This window comes from Protopterus annectens, chromosome 10.part0, assembly GCF_019279795.1.
Source record: "Protopterus annectens isolate FY-2018-M chromosome 10.part0, PAN1.0, whole genome shotgun sequence".
Taxonomy (NCBI): Eukaryota; Metazoa; Chordata; order Ceratodontiformes; family Protopteridae; genus Protopterus; species Protopterus annectens.
Genome location: NC_056744.1, coordinates 628,246,821 through 628,262,176, shown reverse-complemented (window position 1 = coordinate 628,262,176; position 15,356 = coordinate 628,246,821). Strand labels below are relative to the sequence as shown.

The 15,356-nt window shown below is 40.7% G+C and overlaps 1 protein-coding gene across 1 annotated transcript in view; it reads left to right on the top strand.

Moving 5' to 3' along the window:
* The first annotated feature begins 1,764 nt into the window (after positions 1-1,764).
* Positions 1,765-15,356, top strand: part of SCP2 (sterol carrier protein 2) — an 854,319-nt gene continuing 840,727 nt past the window's right edge. Inside the window, exon 1 of the mRNA XM_044085453.1 lies at positions 1,765-1,825. Coding sequence (XP_043941388.1) covers positions 1,799-1,825 — 27 coding nt within the window. The 5' untranslated portion in view covers positions 1,765-1,798. The remainder of the gene's footprint in view (positions 1,826-15,356) is intronic.

Sequence of the window (15,356 nt, the reverse complement as noted above, 5' to 3'; positions counted from 1 at the left end):
AGAGAAATCTAGTGGTCTAGTGCTTTCCCCAGATTTGCTCCAGACTTTGGTCCCATGAGGCTGGTGTTATCATAAAACCCAGTTCTAGTAAGTGCCTACCCTTTTGGACTATGAGTATCCTAACCCCCCCCCCCCCCCCCACAATGCACACATCCTGTGTCAGCAGTATCTTGAAGCTTTTGAGTGTATTGGTATTCCCTGTTGTAAAACATCATGACCAAAATTCATGTAAAATGTCTATAATATGCTGGCTTGTGATATTATCATTCACCCTACAATCTTAGCCTTCATCTGACTGTACTCTGAATGGGTACATGATATGCTTACCACTGACACTTGGAAGATAAGGTTGCCAAGTATTTTGGTATATGAAGGGGAGACATAGCACATCTGATTGCTCGTCTCTCTCTTGGAACCACTGTATTTGGGGAACACGCTGTACATATCCCTTCACTGCACTGGTGTTGTATCTCCATTTGAGAAGCCAGCTTAAATGTAAGAATTTTGGATACTCTGTGTCAAAGGAGGAGAGTAGGTGTGCAGGGGCAGTCATACTGATTTTATGTGGTAAAGCTGAAAGTAATTTTTTCTCTTATACCTGTCTATGAATGAGAAGGAGGTTGTGAAGATAATTTTTCTCCTAGACCCATCTGTGCATGAGACGGAAGTTGTGAAGGTAATTTTTCCCTTAGACCTGTCTATGCATGAAAAGGAAGTTGTACACTCCTTTTGTGATGATGCATCTGTTGTACTCCTGCCCTCCCCTCAACACATTACCAGGTAATGCTTTCCCCAATTCCTTGTCTCTTTCAGAAGCTAGCGAATGCATCTGGGTTTTTACTACATGGCACATCCCCTGAGCAAGAAAGAATCTGTCTTATCACTCCTGTTTCACACATCATTAGTTCATCCAGCAGCCCCGGGTCCTCTGGGTCATGCTCATGGTTTCATCCCTATGCATCACATAGCCAGGACATTCTTACATTTTGTGTTGTATATAGTTCTTCTGAGGGGTGGAGATGTGCAGTCCTTCTACAGGCCTCGCAAAGAAGCTGTTACTGAATATGCAAGTTGCACATTCTTAACATGCATCCTTGCTTAAATGATGGGCCTTTCATGCTACAAGCAAGGAATTGTATATATAGATACAGCATACATTTCCCCATTTGCACAACATAGGTAGGTAGGTATGTGACTGCAGTATAGTACAACGTCTCTGTGGCCAATATGTGCTAACTGACCCTGTTGTGGCATAGTATACCTGTATACTGTCAGAGTTAGCTTGTACGTCCAGATATGTTGGGCATTTTTCTTTTCACAAGTAACTAAGTAATAGTATACTACTGTTATAAGTATAAGTATACACCAAGTATTTAGTTTCCATCTATAAAGTTTGAACCTTTTTGTTAGCACAAATCCAACTATCCATCCATTCATAACCCATTTTTTCCTATTTTTGCATATGGGATCAGGGTGTCACATCAACAGTGACCATCATGCCCATCATCTAGAGCAATTGCTCATACCACTGGGTGGCTAGCACTGCTGCTTAAATTTAATTGCATAAACTTGAAGTCATGGTATCTTTGAACTTTTTCAGGAGTGATGGTTAAAGTTATCTGTATAAAAAATAGTTCCAGCTCTTCTTTTGTAAGAGCAGTGATATTTAGCCAACATGAATTGACTGCACTAAGACATTTTAAGTTATTTTATATTGTCTTACTTTTCCAAAAAATAATTATGTACCTTTTTCCTTGAAGGAATAGCAGACTGTGTCCTTGCTCTTGGATTCGAGAAGATGGAAAGAGGTTCTCTCTCATCAAAAGTAAGCAGATCTGTAAAGTTCATTACCTGTTTTTGTATCCATTGCAGACCTTTCTTGATCTAACTTTGTAAAGCAGATGCAGGGACTGAATTCTATATTTACAGTTTTGTAGGTTCATAGGTGTGTACTAGGCTAATGGCCACTAGGTCCTTTTTAAGCTTAGCCATGCATCCCAAATCTCTGACAAGTTCTGATACTCTTGATAACTGTAAGCAGGAGCCTGAGAGATGAACCATTTGCAAGCAGGGGCCTGGGATATGAACCATTTACATGCTGTCTGTGTCCATTACAGACATGGGTGCCAATCCAGGGATGAATTTCCTGTTCCCCATTCAAGTGTCCAAGTTACACTTGGATTGGATTAGGGAGGACCTCTGCTTTACATAAATAGGGAGCTTGTTCCAGAGAAGTGATAGTCTCTTTGATATATATATATATATATACATATACATATATATATGTCTCTCCAGTAGGTCCTATTTATATCACAGGCAAATTTAAGTCTTTAGAATGGGTAATTCTGGTGGTACTTGTTTTGCAGATATGCACGAGGTCCGTCAGGTGGAGTCCAGTAATGGCTTGTATGCCAGGTATAGAGCTTCCCTCAACACCCTGTAGAAGACAACGATAAGGCATTGTGGTAGTCTGTATAGCACATGTTGCTTACTCTTACTATGTATTCCTCTGTGAGGAATCTGTTGGTATGTACCTATCAGGAACAGCACATAATGATTTCCTCACTACTGTAGATGCACAATGGTCTAAGGCTAAATTACTGTCTATGTGTGTCCCCAAGTCACTAACTACTGGGTCGAGTCTAAGGGATGTGCTGTAAATATGATAGTTACCTTGGATGGATGACTTCCTGAAGGGTACTGTTATGCATTTCTTGGCATTTAGTTGTAGTCCATGGCTCTGACACAAGTTATTTGTCTGTGTCAGCCCTTCCAGGAGAACATTTGTGTCAGTGGGTTATTCTGTGACAACTCATAATTTGCAAAATCTGCATATTTGGTCAGCCAGAGCCCCTTGACTTTGGCCTTGACTTCTGTGAAGTAAATGCCAAAAAGCAGCAGTCCCAGGACTGATCCCTGAGGGACTCTGCTTGTGACTGGCCTCTTTGTAGAGGTGGACTCCCTAATTCTTACTTCCTGGGTCCTGTTCCTGCTGGCTATCCACTTTGTGAAATAAGGGTTTTATACCTAACTTAAGTTTATTAGCAATGCTTGAGTGGGTGTTGTCAAATGCCTCGGCCAGGTCAAGGTAGGTAGTGTGAACCATTTTGCCCTCATCCGTTGCTTTGGTGACCTTCTCAAAAAAGTCCACCAGGTTCAGTAGGCGTGACAAATTTGGTTGGGTCCAGTGTCTAGAGTTTTTTTTTTGTGTGTCATTATTGACCATTTACATGATAATTCTTTCCATGGCTTTGCCTATGAGGCTAGTAAGACTTGTGGGTCTGTATTTTCCAGGGTCTGTAGCTGGTCAAACTTTGTGCAGAAGTATGACTATTACTGTTCTACAGTTGTGAGGCACAAAGCCTGTTTAGAGGCTATGGTTAAATAGCAGTTCCAACTTGCATGATAGGTCATGTTTCATGCTCATTAGTAGGGAATCTGGGATATTGTCTGGACTCATCGATGCAGTGTTCCTGGCCTTAGAGAGGGAGTGGAGGACCTACTCCCTACTGATAGTAGGGAGAGTTATATTTGATGGTCGAATGTTGAAGGGTAGTGAGGTGTAAAGTTGGAGCTAAATTTGTCTGCCAGCAGATTTGTTACATCTTCTGGCTCAGTATAGGTGGCTCCTTTAACATTGAGCTCTGCACACAATTGTGCATTGTCCTTGAGATTGTGGACATAGATAAAGAATGCCTTGTGTTGTCCGTGGCCTGGGAGGCCAAATGTACTTCAGATTTGGCTTTGGTAGACTTTTTGTCCTTTGAGTTGTTTGTTTAGTTTGATGATAGTACTTTTAGCTTGCTGGGTGCTACACCTCCTAATTTTGCCACAGTTTTCTTCCTTCTGTTATACAGCCTGTTGATGTTGTGATTCCACCAGGGTGGCTTATTTTTTGAGTTAGTTATGTAGTTATTCCTGGTGGATACAGCTGCCTTTGTGCAGCTGTTAACATGCTTGTATAGGGGTTTCTGTGAACAGCTCTGCATAGGCAGCAGTGTTCTCATGGGGCTTGACATTTTGCCATGTTATCATTTAATAGTAGGAAGTTAGTCTTAGAGGTAGTCCAGGGTTAGCTGGCATACTGGGTTTTATTTTTACTTCAAAGGAGACCATTTTGTGGTTTGACCTTACCAGAGAGTATATTACACTAGGGGGTGTGCAGTGGTCTCCTACATTAGAGGACCAGATCCAGTACATTTGTAATCTTGGTCAGCATATTGATAGTCTGGTCCAGAGTGTTTGTATTTACTACATCCAGGAATCTCTGTGTCTACACATTTGGTGTTAGATATATTCCCAGTTAATAGTGGGATAATTAAAGTTGCCCTAGAATATGCTATTAGATTGCATGATGATTGTTTCCAGTAAGCTTAAATACATGTTATAAATTTCCTGGTTCATAGAGGGGGACATGTTAACTTGCAAGGAAGTGGTATGGGATTTCACCTTTGGTGACTTGAACATGGAGAAGCTCAAACGCATTATCCTGTTTGACCTGACTTGAGGTATATTTATTTTTGATGCAAATGGAGACATCTCCACATTTAATTCCTGTAGCTGGTTTAAATGTGTGGAAGGCCTTATAGCTTTGCAATGCTAGTCTGTTCTCCATGGCTTTAAACCATGTCTGACTGCACAGATCAGCACTCTGTAGGGCGAGGAGAGCTTTTCGGGAATGGAGTGTCTTGTTTAGACTCCTAGCAATGAGCAATAAAACCTATAGAGTTTCTTTGTTCTGATTTGCTCTGCCTGAAGTACTTTTAATTTGGCATTGCCTAAAAGAGATACTGTGGGGGAGGACAGTGTTTTAGCTAATATTCAGAAACCTATTGGGTAGAGGTGCAGGCCATCTCTGGCAAAGCAGAGTGGTCTGTCTCCTTCCATTTTAATATTACATCCCCTTAGAATGACACCAGATACTAAGCCAGTCACTGAAGTCATTCATCTTCTGTTGGTACTGTGGCATCATCATTTAAGAAGGTAAAATGATTCTTAATGTTAGGCTCATACTAGCCTGGGACACATATTTTGAGAGCTCCATGAAGTCTCTCTTCATACAGTCTAGGGAGGTACATCTCAGGTCATTTACTCCCAAATGGACTATAACTGAGTCATACTGGTACTTGCGGTCCAGTGACCTGATTGTGGGCGTATTGTGGCAGATCCTGGCCCCTGATAAGCAACTGACCGTGACTTTCTCTTTTCTCATTCTGGTGAGAGGGACATCAGTGTGTCTCATAATGACATCTACAATGATCAAGATGTTGGATTGCTTGGTGTTTTGCCTTCTTATGGGCTTACAAGTAGGGAGTCCATAAGATGTGGCTGTATGCATTGACGTGGGTGTTGTTTGGAAATGGTGCATTCAAGACTGTTGAGGGCATTTGTTATGTTTACTTCATCTAGTAGGTCTTTGGGGTTTAGAAAGGTTACATTTAAGTGCCTCAGCATATGTGGGTCTTTGTGTCTGCTTTGTACTGTGTGTGATGGGTGGAGCATGTGTACTACTGACAACCTGATTGACATTGAGTGCTTTTATTTGAGAGCTTTGCCTCTAGTGACATTGTGTAAATGCATCTCTCACACATACCTTATTAGATCATTTGAGAATTAGCTGCTTGTCAGTAAACATGAGGCAATTTCTACATTGCCTCAGGATGCCCATATCCACCAAGCTGCTAGTGGCATTCGTGGGAGAATTCATATCCATGGCACCAGACCCCTTTTATTTTGATTAAACAGTTTCAGTGAGAATATAAAGTAAGTGTGGAGTATCTGGTTTGCAACTCTGGGGGGCAGTGCAAATTAGTTGCCCTGTGTAGAACTAGGTATTGGTGAAATTTCAAGGGTACTTTTACAAGAAAAATCTCAGCTCAAGGTGCCTGTATCTTTAGAGGGCACTACCAAACACTTAGGGGGAAACTATTAAAGTAGAACTTGATTATTCATGGATGAGGCATTTATGGAGATATTCTGACATTAGGTTAGACTGCAGCTAATCAAGCAGTACTTACTGAAAAGAAAGAATTTGCTGTGTCAAAAGCGGTGAATAGCAGGAATTCACCTAATTTGCTACTGCTAGTGCTGATCTCACCATAGCTTCTTGCTGCAGGGATACAATGCCCCTTTGCTTCTTCTCTTACTAGAAACAAAACAATAGCACCAATCCCAAGACGTTCATAGGTTCACAGGAGGTTACTAGGCTAGCAGACCTAGAGCCCTTACAAGCCTGGCCATGTTAATCCCAAGTTGCCTCAGTTGTCCTTGGTTAGATGAATGTAATTTGCAGAGTGAGCCTATGATCACCACTGACTGTCCATAAGGGACATGGGTGCCACCCCCTGAGGTGAATTTGCTGTCTCCCATCCATTTGTGTAGGTTTTACTTGAATAGGGTCAGTGAGGAGCTCTGTTTCACGTGAATTGGAAGTTTATTCTAGGGCAATGGCAATCTCTGGGAGATATATCTGTTTCTCTAGCATATTCTGTTAATGTCACAGGCTAGGTTAAGATCCCTAGAGTGAGTGATTATTGTGCTATTTGACTTGGAGATGTGCACCATTTCCATCAGGGCAGGGTCAGAAACTGCCGTGTAGGCCAGGCACAAGTTGCCTCTCAGCAGCCTATATGATACAGAGTACATTGACAGTGTTTTCAGTTTCTCCACTTAAGTCATGGTTTGGAGGCCCTGTATTTTGTTTGTGAGAAACCTCTGTGGTCTCTCTAGCTGCTGCAGATGTCTGGTGAGGTACATGCAGAATAGAGCATTGTACTCTATTAATGGTCTGACGAGGGTTGAGTGTCTGACGAGGGTTGAGTACAGTGGAGTTATAATATCCTTAGACGTGGATGCGATGCCCTTACTTATGAGATGTGCAACATACAAGGTTTTCCTTACTGCTGTGGAAACTTTGTGGTTGAAGTTCAGATTGCTATCTACCTGTGTTCCCAGATCTTGCACCACTGGATTTGAACTTAGGGGAGCTGTCAATATTGTAATTAGCAGGGAATTCCTCTTTGCCAAAGGGGATAATAATGTACGTTTTTGTGTTTAGTTTTAGACCATGGCTTTAGCACCAATCATTTCTGTGTGTTAGCCCCTCCTGTAGTACGTTGACATCAGTGGAGGACTCAGTAATGGCACTCAGTTTGCAATCATCAGTGAGCTTAGTAAGCCAAAGGCCATCTACTTTAGCCAGGACTTCCGAGAAATAAATTCCAAACAGTAAAGGGCCCACACAGATCCTTGTGGTATGGCACTGGTGATGGGCCTACTGGTAGAGGTGGAGTCACCAACTTTGACAGTATGTGCCAATTGGCTACCCATCAAGTAATGTAAGGGATATTCCCCAGCTGAGAGAAGCTTGTATTTAAATTCTACATATGTGCTGTTTGTCTAGCAGTTGATTTAACCTGATGACTTCATGGTGGTGCATGAATATCTTAGAAGAGGACATCTTTGTCGAGGAGGGGAACTACTGCATGTGGTTCTGCCTGAATTTATGTACAGATAGTTCATAGGTAATTTCTAGGCTAATAACCCCAGGGGGCCTTTTAAAACTTAGCCATGGTTCCCAAATGTATCTGATAAGTTTTTTCATAACCTATGGTTATTTTAAGGGGTATATGTAGGCTTGGGCATGGATGTCCAAGTATTCACAGGCTGCCTCTGTCAAATAGAGACATAGGTGCCAGACCAGGGGTAAATTTCTGATTTTCATCCACTGGTCCATGTTATGCTTCAGTTTGGTTAGAGAGGAACTCTGCTTCACATGTACCAGAATCCTTTTCCAGAGAAAGGGTAGTCTCTGACACACATACCCATCCCTCCAACATGTACTGTTTTCTGCCATGCAGAGTATTTGCATGGCTGTGCCAAGCTTCCCTTAAAGCATTGCCTCCTCACGGTAACCATTTGTTATTCCAGGACTCTTTATTGGGAGTTCCAGAATAGTGAGGCTGAATAACAAAAATGTTTATTTATATATTCTAAGTACAAGATTGCTCTGTCTCAAGAGTATTCCCTTTTCTCTGAAGTATGGCAGTCATAGAGTTGCTGGGGGTTGGGTTTGCAGCTCCCCACTTTGGGAGCAAGCCACCTGGAGGGGGGAACTTTAACAGAGAACAGCGGCATTCAACATTCGCTGTGGTCCTATATGTTTGTAATTTTTTTTCATAATCTTGGGACTCACAATTACAAGTCTCAGGGTTACAGTAGGGAGCCCCTGCTCATGGGTTCAGGCACCTAGGCAGCATGACATTTGCCTGTGCCACTTTTAGCTGGGGACACATGGCTGAAATGACATTCAGCTGCAGAGAAATATGGCTGTTGCAAATTCCCTGGGGGTAAAGAATAGAATGTGTTGCCATGCCCACAACTTCAATAACCAAGTTCACAGGTAAAAATAATGTCCATGACCCCCAAGGCAACATGAGACAGCAGGCAGTATGGCAGGCATCAGCAGCAGGCTGGCCAGTGGACATATCAGTGGCTGTAAAAGTGTAGTACACAATGGGCAGTGCCTTAATAATTGGTGTGTGTGGACCACTGCCCCCTTCACAGTGTCTAGAGAACATTCCTAAAATGCGTACTGGACCATAAATATGACTACAGTAACATGCATGATTTTCTCCATGTTGTACCACACTTCTGTTGTAGTTACATAAGCATGTACTCTACACCAAGCATTCATTACTTGTTCTGCCTCCATGCATTTGGTTATTAAAGCTGTGGGCAAGTCAGTGTGTGCTTCTCTTTGCCCACAGGGAATTTCACAAAAAGCCACATTTCTCTGCAGCCGAATGTCACTTCAGCCATGTGTCCCCAACCAAATGTACCACAGGGAAATGTCTCGCTGCCTAGGTGCCTGAACCCCCTCCTCATCTCAAATGTTTGATCACAACGTATGCCGGGAGGAAATTTGTATAACTATACCACCCACCACTGTAAAAAATTCTTCTCATCACAGGGATACAGCAAGTCCTCAAAGATTGCCACTAATTCCCCTTTCTACTTTAATCCTTCTTCTTCATGTGTACGTCTTCAAGCACTCCTTTCAAAATTTTCTCATGCCGGATCAGCCACCTTTGTCCTTCTGGGCTGCCTGTCACTTCACCCTTGTTGCATCATCATAGTCTGTCCCTGTGCAGATCTGTAACCATCTTACTCGCTTTCTGCAGTTCTCTTTTAACTATTCTGATCTTCCCCTTCTGTTAAGCCTTCCAGAACAGCTTTTGCTGTACTTCTGCTGAGGTCTCACTAGTGCCTTGTACAGTAGAAGAACATATTTTAGTTCTGCAAAGTCTATGACGTGTGCTGTGCACTTTTGCTGTTGACACTCCCCTGCTGCATTGAGCATAGTGAGTCATTTTAATGGTCATCGGAACACCAAGATCTTTATCTTCCTTTAGCCTTCCGCTCACCACCAATTACAAAATAGAGCCATGTTCTGGATGCCTTTTTTTATTATGCATGACTGTATTATTTTTCATTGACACCAAGCTGCCAGTTATTTGACGTTTCTGATAACTAGATCCTGGTGAAGTCCCTTTCCCAGTCCGTAGCTGTTGCTTCCATTTTTGCTGTCTGCAAATAAGCCCAGACTAATGTTCAGATTTCTTATGGTACTGGGTGTAAATATCCCAAGCAGAGATGGATCCATTGATGAGGCCAGTAGAAACATGCTAGTTGTCTATTTAGCAAGTGACACTGATCCACTAACTACCACCATCTTTTCTTTAACTCTTGTTTGTTAATGGACTTAAATGTAATAGAGTTGTAAAGGTCCACAGACAAATGTAAAATATCTGGTGTGTATCTGTAATAACCAGATGTATAATCTTAATTAGAAATCTCCTGATTTTATTATCACCTTACAGTGAAATCTCCTGATTTTATTATCACCTTATAGTGAGGCAGTGTGGGTACCATAACATGAAAATATTCACTACTACTTTTTTTTAACATATGTGTGTATGTTAAAGCACTGGTGATAAAAAGCAACAAAATGGGCTCCCTTTTGCAGTGTTGGCAATTGTAAAACCAATTGCCGACAGACCAAAAAAAAAAAAAAAAAAAAAAAGATTGCAAATCCAGGAGAAGAACGAATTTCAAACATCACACTTCTTCTTTAGACTTCTTCTTCACAAGGGTCAAACCCCCACCCACCAAAATTGTATATACCAACTCTGAAATCACCATACCTCAGAGAAAAGGAAATATTCTGGAAATGGCCATTATAAACTCTGTATATTTAAGTCAATTTTTTCAGCAATTGAGTCTCCGTGTTTTGGGACTTGCTCTAGTGGGTCCTAACATTTCAAATGGTTACCATATAATGTCTTTATGTGAGAAACATACATGTTGTCATTTTTTTATGTGGTTAGGCATTTCTTCTGCTTTGGAAGCTAGGTATATACTGCATAACCGTAGATTCTGACAGCAGGTAAGGATGGCTTGGCCCACTTTTTCCGCTTATTTCTCTGCCTGTTGGTTAAGCTACAGATTGCATTTAGCCAACTGGTTCTTTTAATTTTCCTTCCCTTCAAAAGAACTGTCCAGTTTGTATCACGTATTTTTCAAATTGTGACTGTATTTTGAATGTACTCTTTCTTCAGAAAGGTTGTTTTGTTATCCTCTCTGTGTGATGTTATCTTCAGATTTTTTTTATCTTCTTGTGCTTGTGTATCTCACCTTTTTCTATCTACTAAGAAGTTCAAGCGATAACTTTATTGGATAGCTAAAGTTTGGGTGCCAGGGTTTGAGAGTGATATGTGACTTTTTGAAGGATGATCTGATTATGAAGCTCTACTGGCTCATTTTATGCACACACAGTTTTAATAAAATCCATGTACAGATCAGTGGGTAGCTTGACACAGGCGTGTTGCAAGATAAAGATCCATGAATTATCTCTGCAAAAACATGCATGCTTATTGTATCTCAGTCCTAAGGGGATACTTTTGAAATATTTTAAATTTGTTTTATGCTTTTCTGCCATCTTTCTTCAAGCTTGTATGTTCATTGGCTACTTGTAAAGAATTTTCACCATATTGTCAACTTCCAGTGAAATGTTTGCCTCTTGTCTCCAGAAAAGTACAAAATAAGCTCAATATGCTCTCTGTTGCCTATAATCACATTGCCAGATTTATAACAGGAACACCTTATCGTACTCACCACTGCCTCATCCTAAAGAAACTTGGCTGGTTGGAACTGCCCAATCTTCTCAAACTCAACCAACTTACTGAAGCATTTAAAATAATCAACCAACCGGATAGAACCCCCTCACTGAGCAAAATACTAACCCCCTACTCCAACCTAAACTGCCTTCGATCATCAAATAGTGTTCAGATACAAACCATTAAATCTAAGAATTCGGGTGGTGATGCTCTCTATGCCAACTCCATCGGAAAGCCTTGGAATTCCCTTCCAAACAACCTAAGACTTATGACCTCGCTTAATCAATTCAAAAATAATCTCAAAGAATTCCTTAAGTCACACTGGTTATGCCCTTGTCCTAAACCAGACTAAACCCAAAAATCTAATACCACCTTAGTCTCATCCCCATTTCAGAGATTATAATCTCAGCCTCTCGGCTTCACAATGTAACCATGTTTTAGACTATCTCCATATTATGTGAATGTTAAATAATTAGCATGTATAGCCTGCTGTTTTCTTTTATGCTTATGTTACTGCTATTTTTTCTGCATGTAAATGTATTGTGTCTTCTCATTATGTTGGAGCTTTTCTCCCTGGGCCTCTACTGAAAAAGGACATGTATCCAGCTAGACTAGCCCGGTCAACAAATGTAAAATAAAAATAAAAATAAAATAAATAAAATACTCAAGCATGGAGTCTTAACAATCTGCCTGTATAGAGGCTTAGTAACTTTCCATTTTCTGTTGCTGATGATTCTGTCTCTGCATCCCTGCATTCTGTTAGGCTCCTTACCGACTTTCTCATATTGCTCATTTACATTTGTTTCATTTAATATAACTGCTGGCAGATCCGTTTCTTTCTTTGTTGCGGATTCCTTTCTGGTTGTGTACTGTTTTTACTGGGGTTGTGCTTTCTGAAGTATTATTTGCCTTTTGCATTGAATGTGAGCTGTCAAGTTTTAGGTCATTCCTGTAGCTTTGCCAGTCTCATATTTTCCCTCCTAGACATTCTTATCTGCATTTTTGCATAACTATTTGGTCATTAGCAAAAAGGCAAACTTTTCCTTCATTTTGTTCCGTAGAGTTGTCTGTAAAGACATTTAAAACCTCCAAACCCAAAGCTTAGCTCTCTGATAATTCACTGATAGCACGCTTTCCTGTAAGAAGACTTTATTTTATGTGATTCTGTTTGTTATTTTGCTTATCTAGTGATTACTCATGCTGTCACGTTAGGACCTGCTCCAGCTGTCTGTTGTTGGTAGTAGGACAGTTGAAGTGAATTTATTGTGACCAGTAATTTGCATTCAAGAGACATTGATTAAAAACTGTCCTTTATGAATTATAAGTCATTAAAACTGTGATTTTCTAAAATTTCAAAACACTGTTTAATGAAGAAGAAATTGAAAAAGTCCTTTCCGTACAAGGCCACTGTAGTGGAGATTTATACTTTTTAATGAGTTGTAATGACCTTTTGTTTACAGTCCCACAACTGCTCGCATCCTCTGAAAATGAATGCACTGGCTAACTTCCTTAACATCACTCTGTTCCTGTCCTGGAGTGAGCAGTCCAGGAATTTTGTCTGCTTATGGTCTTCAGGTATTTCCAAGGACTGGGGCACACAAGAGAAACCATTGGCCACATGAGGAAATGCATTTCTTTCCCTGCTGTGCTCATTTTAGTAGAGGGGACAGTGCGCATGTTTTCTTTCCTGGGCAGAGAATGTTCCTGTACATCTTTCCATCTGACTCTGTGTCTCCTAATAAAATTCAAAGAACAGAGATAAAACTCAGCCTTACTGTCCTGTGGTGGCCAAGAATTGTGTGATTTCATGTTCTCATGACCTAGCCAGGGCAAGAAATTTTGACATTACAAGCCAAGGGAATCCCCTTTTTTGGGCCAGTGGCAGCTTCACCACAGGGCCTGCTCCTCCATTAGCTCCTATGTTTCTTTTCTGCCTGACCTTCCAACAGGAATTGTGAAGTTGATAGAAGCTGCTAGAAGTCTTCTGCCTATCGGATATATCCTGCAAAGTGAACATTTATTTTCCATTTGAGCAGTTATCTCCTGTCTGATCTCATTTGGTTAACTTGCAGTTGATCATGCCCTATCTCAGGTACCTCCTTAAAATTAAATCTGTGTTATTCATGGTTAAAGGTAAATGTTTCTCATGAAGTCATATGGTTTATTCACAGACACTTCCATCAGGTCCTTTTACACTGGGCTACATATACGGAGTAGTAATTATAGCAAATGCTGCTTTTAGTGTTATTTATCTAAACTCATGTTTGATTTGTATGGTCTATGGTGGTGTGCATAAGTTTGGAGGCTTTGGTATGAGAGAGCAGTGAATGTCTAACCATTCCTTGTGTTCTTTGAATTGGAGTTTCAGTTTATTATAGATTTTCTATAACAAAATACTGCAAAAGGGGCGGTTGCAAATTTTCACTTTTCTGGTCTTCACCCTTCCTCTTTGATTGTATAGTCCTTGAGTTATAAGGATATGTAAGTAAGGGAATTTTCGAGATGTAAAGGATTTGCTCCCTGTAAATGTGCTTTTTTGGTCATTGTTTCAGTGATAGTGAGTGTTTGCATGTTGTTGGGTATTGTTAAAGTATTGGTTTAGTTGGCAATGGTTTGGATAGTCGTGGTATTATTTTTATTGGCATAAAGCCTTTCTACAGACACTCTGACCTTTTGGAAGGAAGAACTGTTATTTAGTGCTGACTGTTTAAGCATTTCCATAAAAGGGATTCTGCATCTTCACCACATTTGAAGAATCTTCTCTTCTTTGGCAGTTAAGCTTTATGGTTGACATTGTTGCCTGACCGCCTTTGGAATCGGTGAGCTTGTCAGTTCTGAATTTTGCCTCTCAGAAGTGCTTTTTCCTTTGACCACCACTTCTTCTTGCAGAGAAACTGTATTTATCTAGGTGGATTAGATTTTTATGTTCGTGTGAAGAAAAAGATTTGAACTCAGTATCATGCCTGCTTCCCCTGATACTGCAGCATCTCTCAGATGTGTAGCTGGAATTTAGCCATTTTTTTCTGCACTACTTTGGAACCTCTCATTGCATCAGACATCAAAGTGAAGTTTCTGAAGGGGATCCTGCACCTGATACTTCCTAAATGTCATCTATCCTCTGTTTAGTACATGAACTTTGTCACTGAAAAGTTAACACTGTTCTGTCTTTGAACCTGCTAGCACAACTGAACTCTAGTATCAGTCATAGAATACCCTCTTTCTGGTGGCAATCACATTAGCAAGAAGGGTTTCAGAGCTGCAGGCATTAATGTTCAAAGAACCTTGTTCCACATTCCATAAGGGGAGGGTGTCACTGAAGACTAACGCCTCCTTCATACCTAAGGTAGTTTCTGACCCACCTCTTAAGCAGTTTATCCAAATAGAAAGAAGTAGCTCCACTCGGCAACTAAATGACCCTTTCTTGTTAGCTGGCCATTTACATTATCTTTCAATATGACAAGTCCAACAAGACTCTGAATTACAAGGTTAGAGTTTAATCTGCCAGGTTGGCAGTCACCGCAGAAGTGTTTTACAATATTTCTGTCCAGAGTATATATGACAATTCTCCTTGGACATCTGGTTATGCTTTTTTCAAACAGTACATGCAGGTCAGATGTCTAGACTAGAGTTAAAGCAGCATTTGCTACCTCACTCTGGCCAGGCATGTTTTAAGACCATCTACCCACGTCTAGCGACAGGAGGCACACTGCTACTTCCTGTTCATATTATGAGTCTCTTGCAAAAATGATCCTTATGATAAACAGTATAGTTGTACAAAGGTGATGGGTGTCCATATTGTAAAATTGTGCTGTAGGATGGATATCCCCGAGCCACATTCATAAAACTTCTGATGGCATGTGTAAATAATTGTCATTGAGTTGCAGAGTGTTGTATTTTGCAAGAACCAGCTTTCTGCCTCACACATATATGTTTATGATATATGCATTTAAAGTATTTTACTTGTACTAAATTTTACCTGGGGTTGTCTCTCTAGTGTGGCACCCTGTGTTTGTGTAGCATGTACCAAAGATGTGCCTTGATTAAGTTTGGTAGCTAAAATAAAACTGGTATACCAGTTTAGGTCTTGTACAGCTGCAGTGGGATCCTGATTAGGTTACTCCTTTTTATAACTCCTCCAGCCTGCCACAAGAGAACCTGCTGATTTAGAATCTTTGCTGG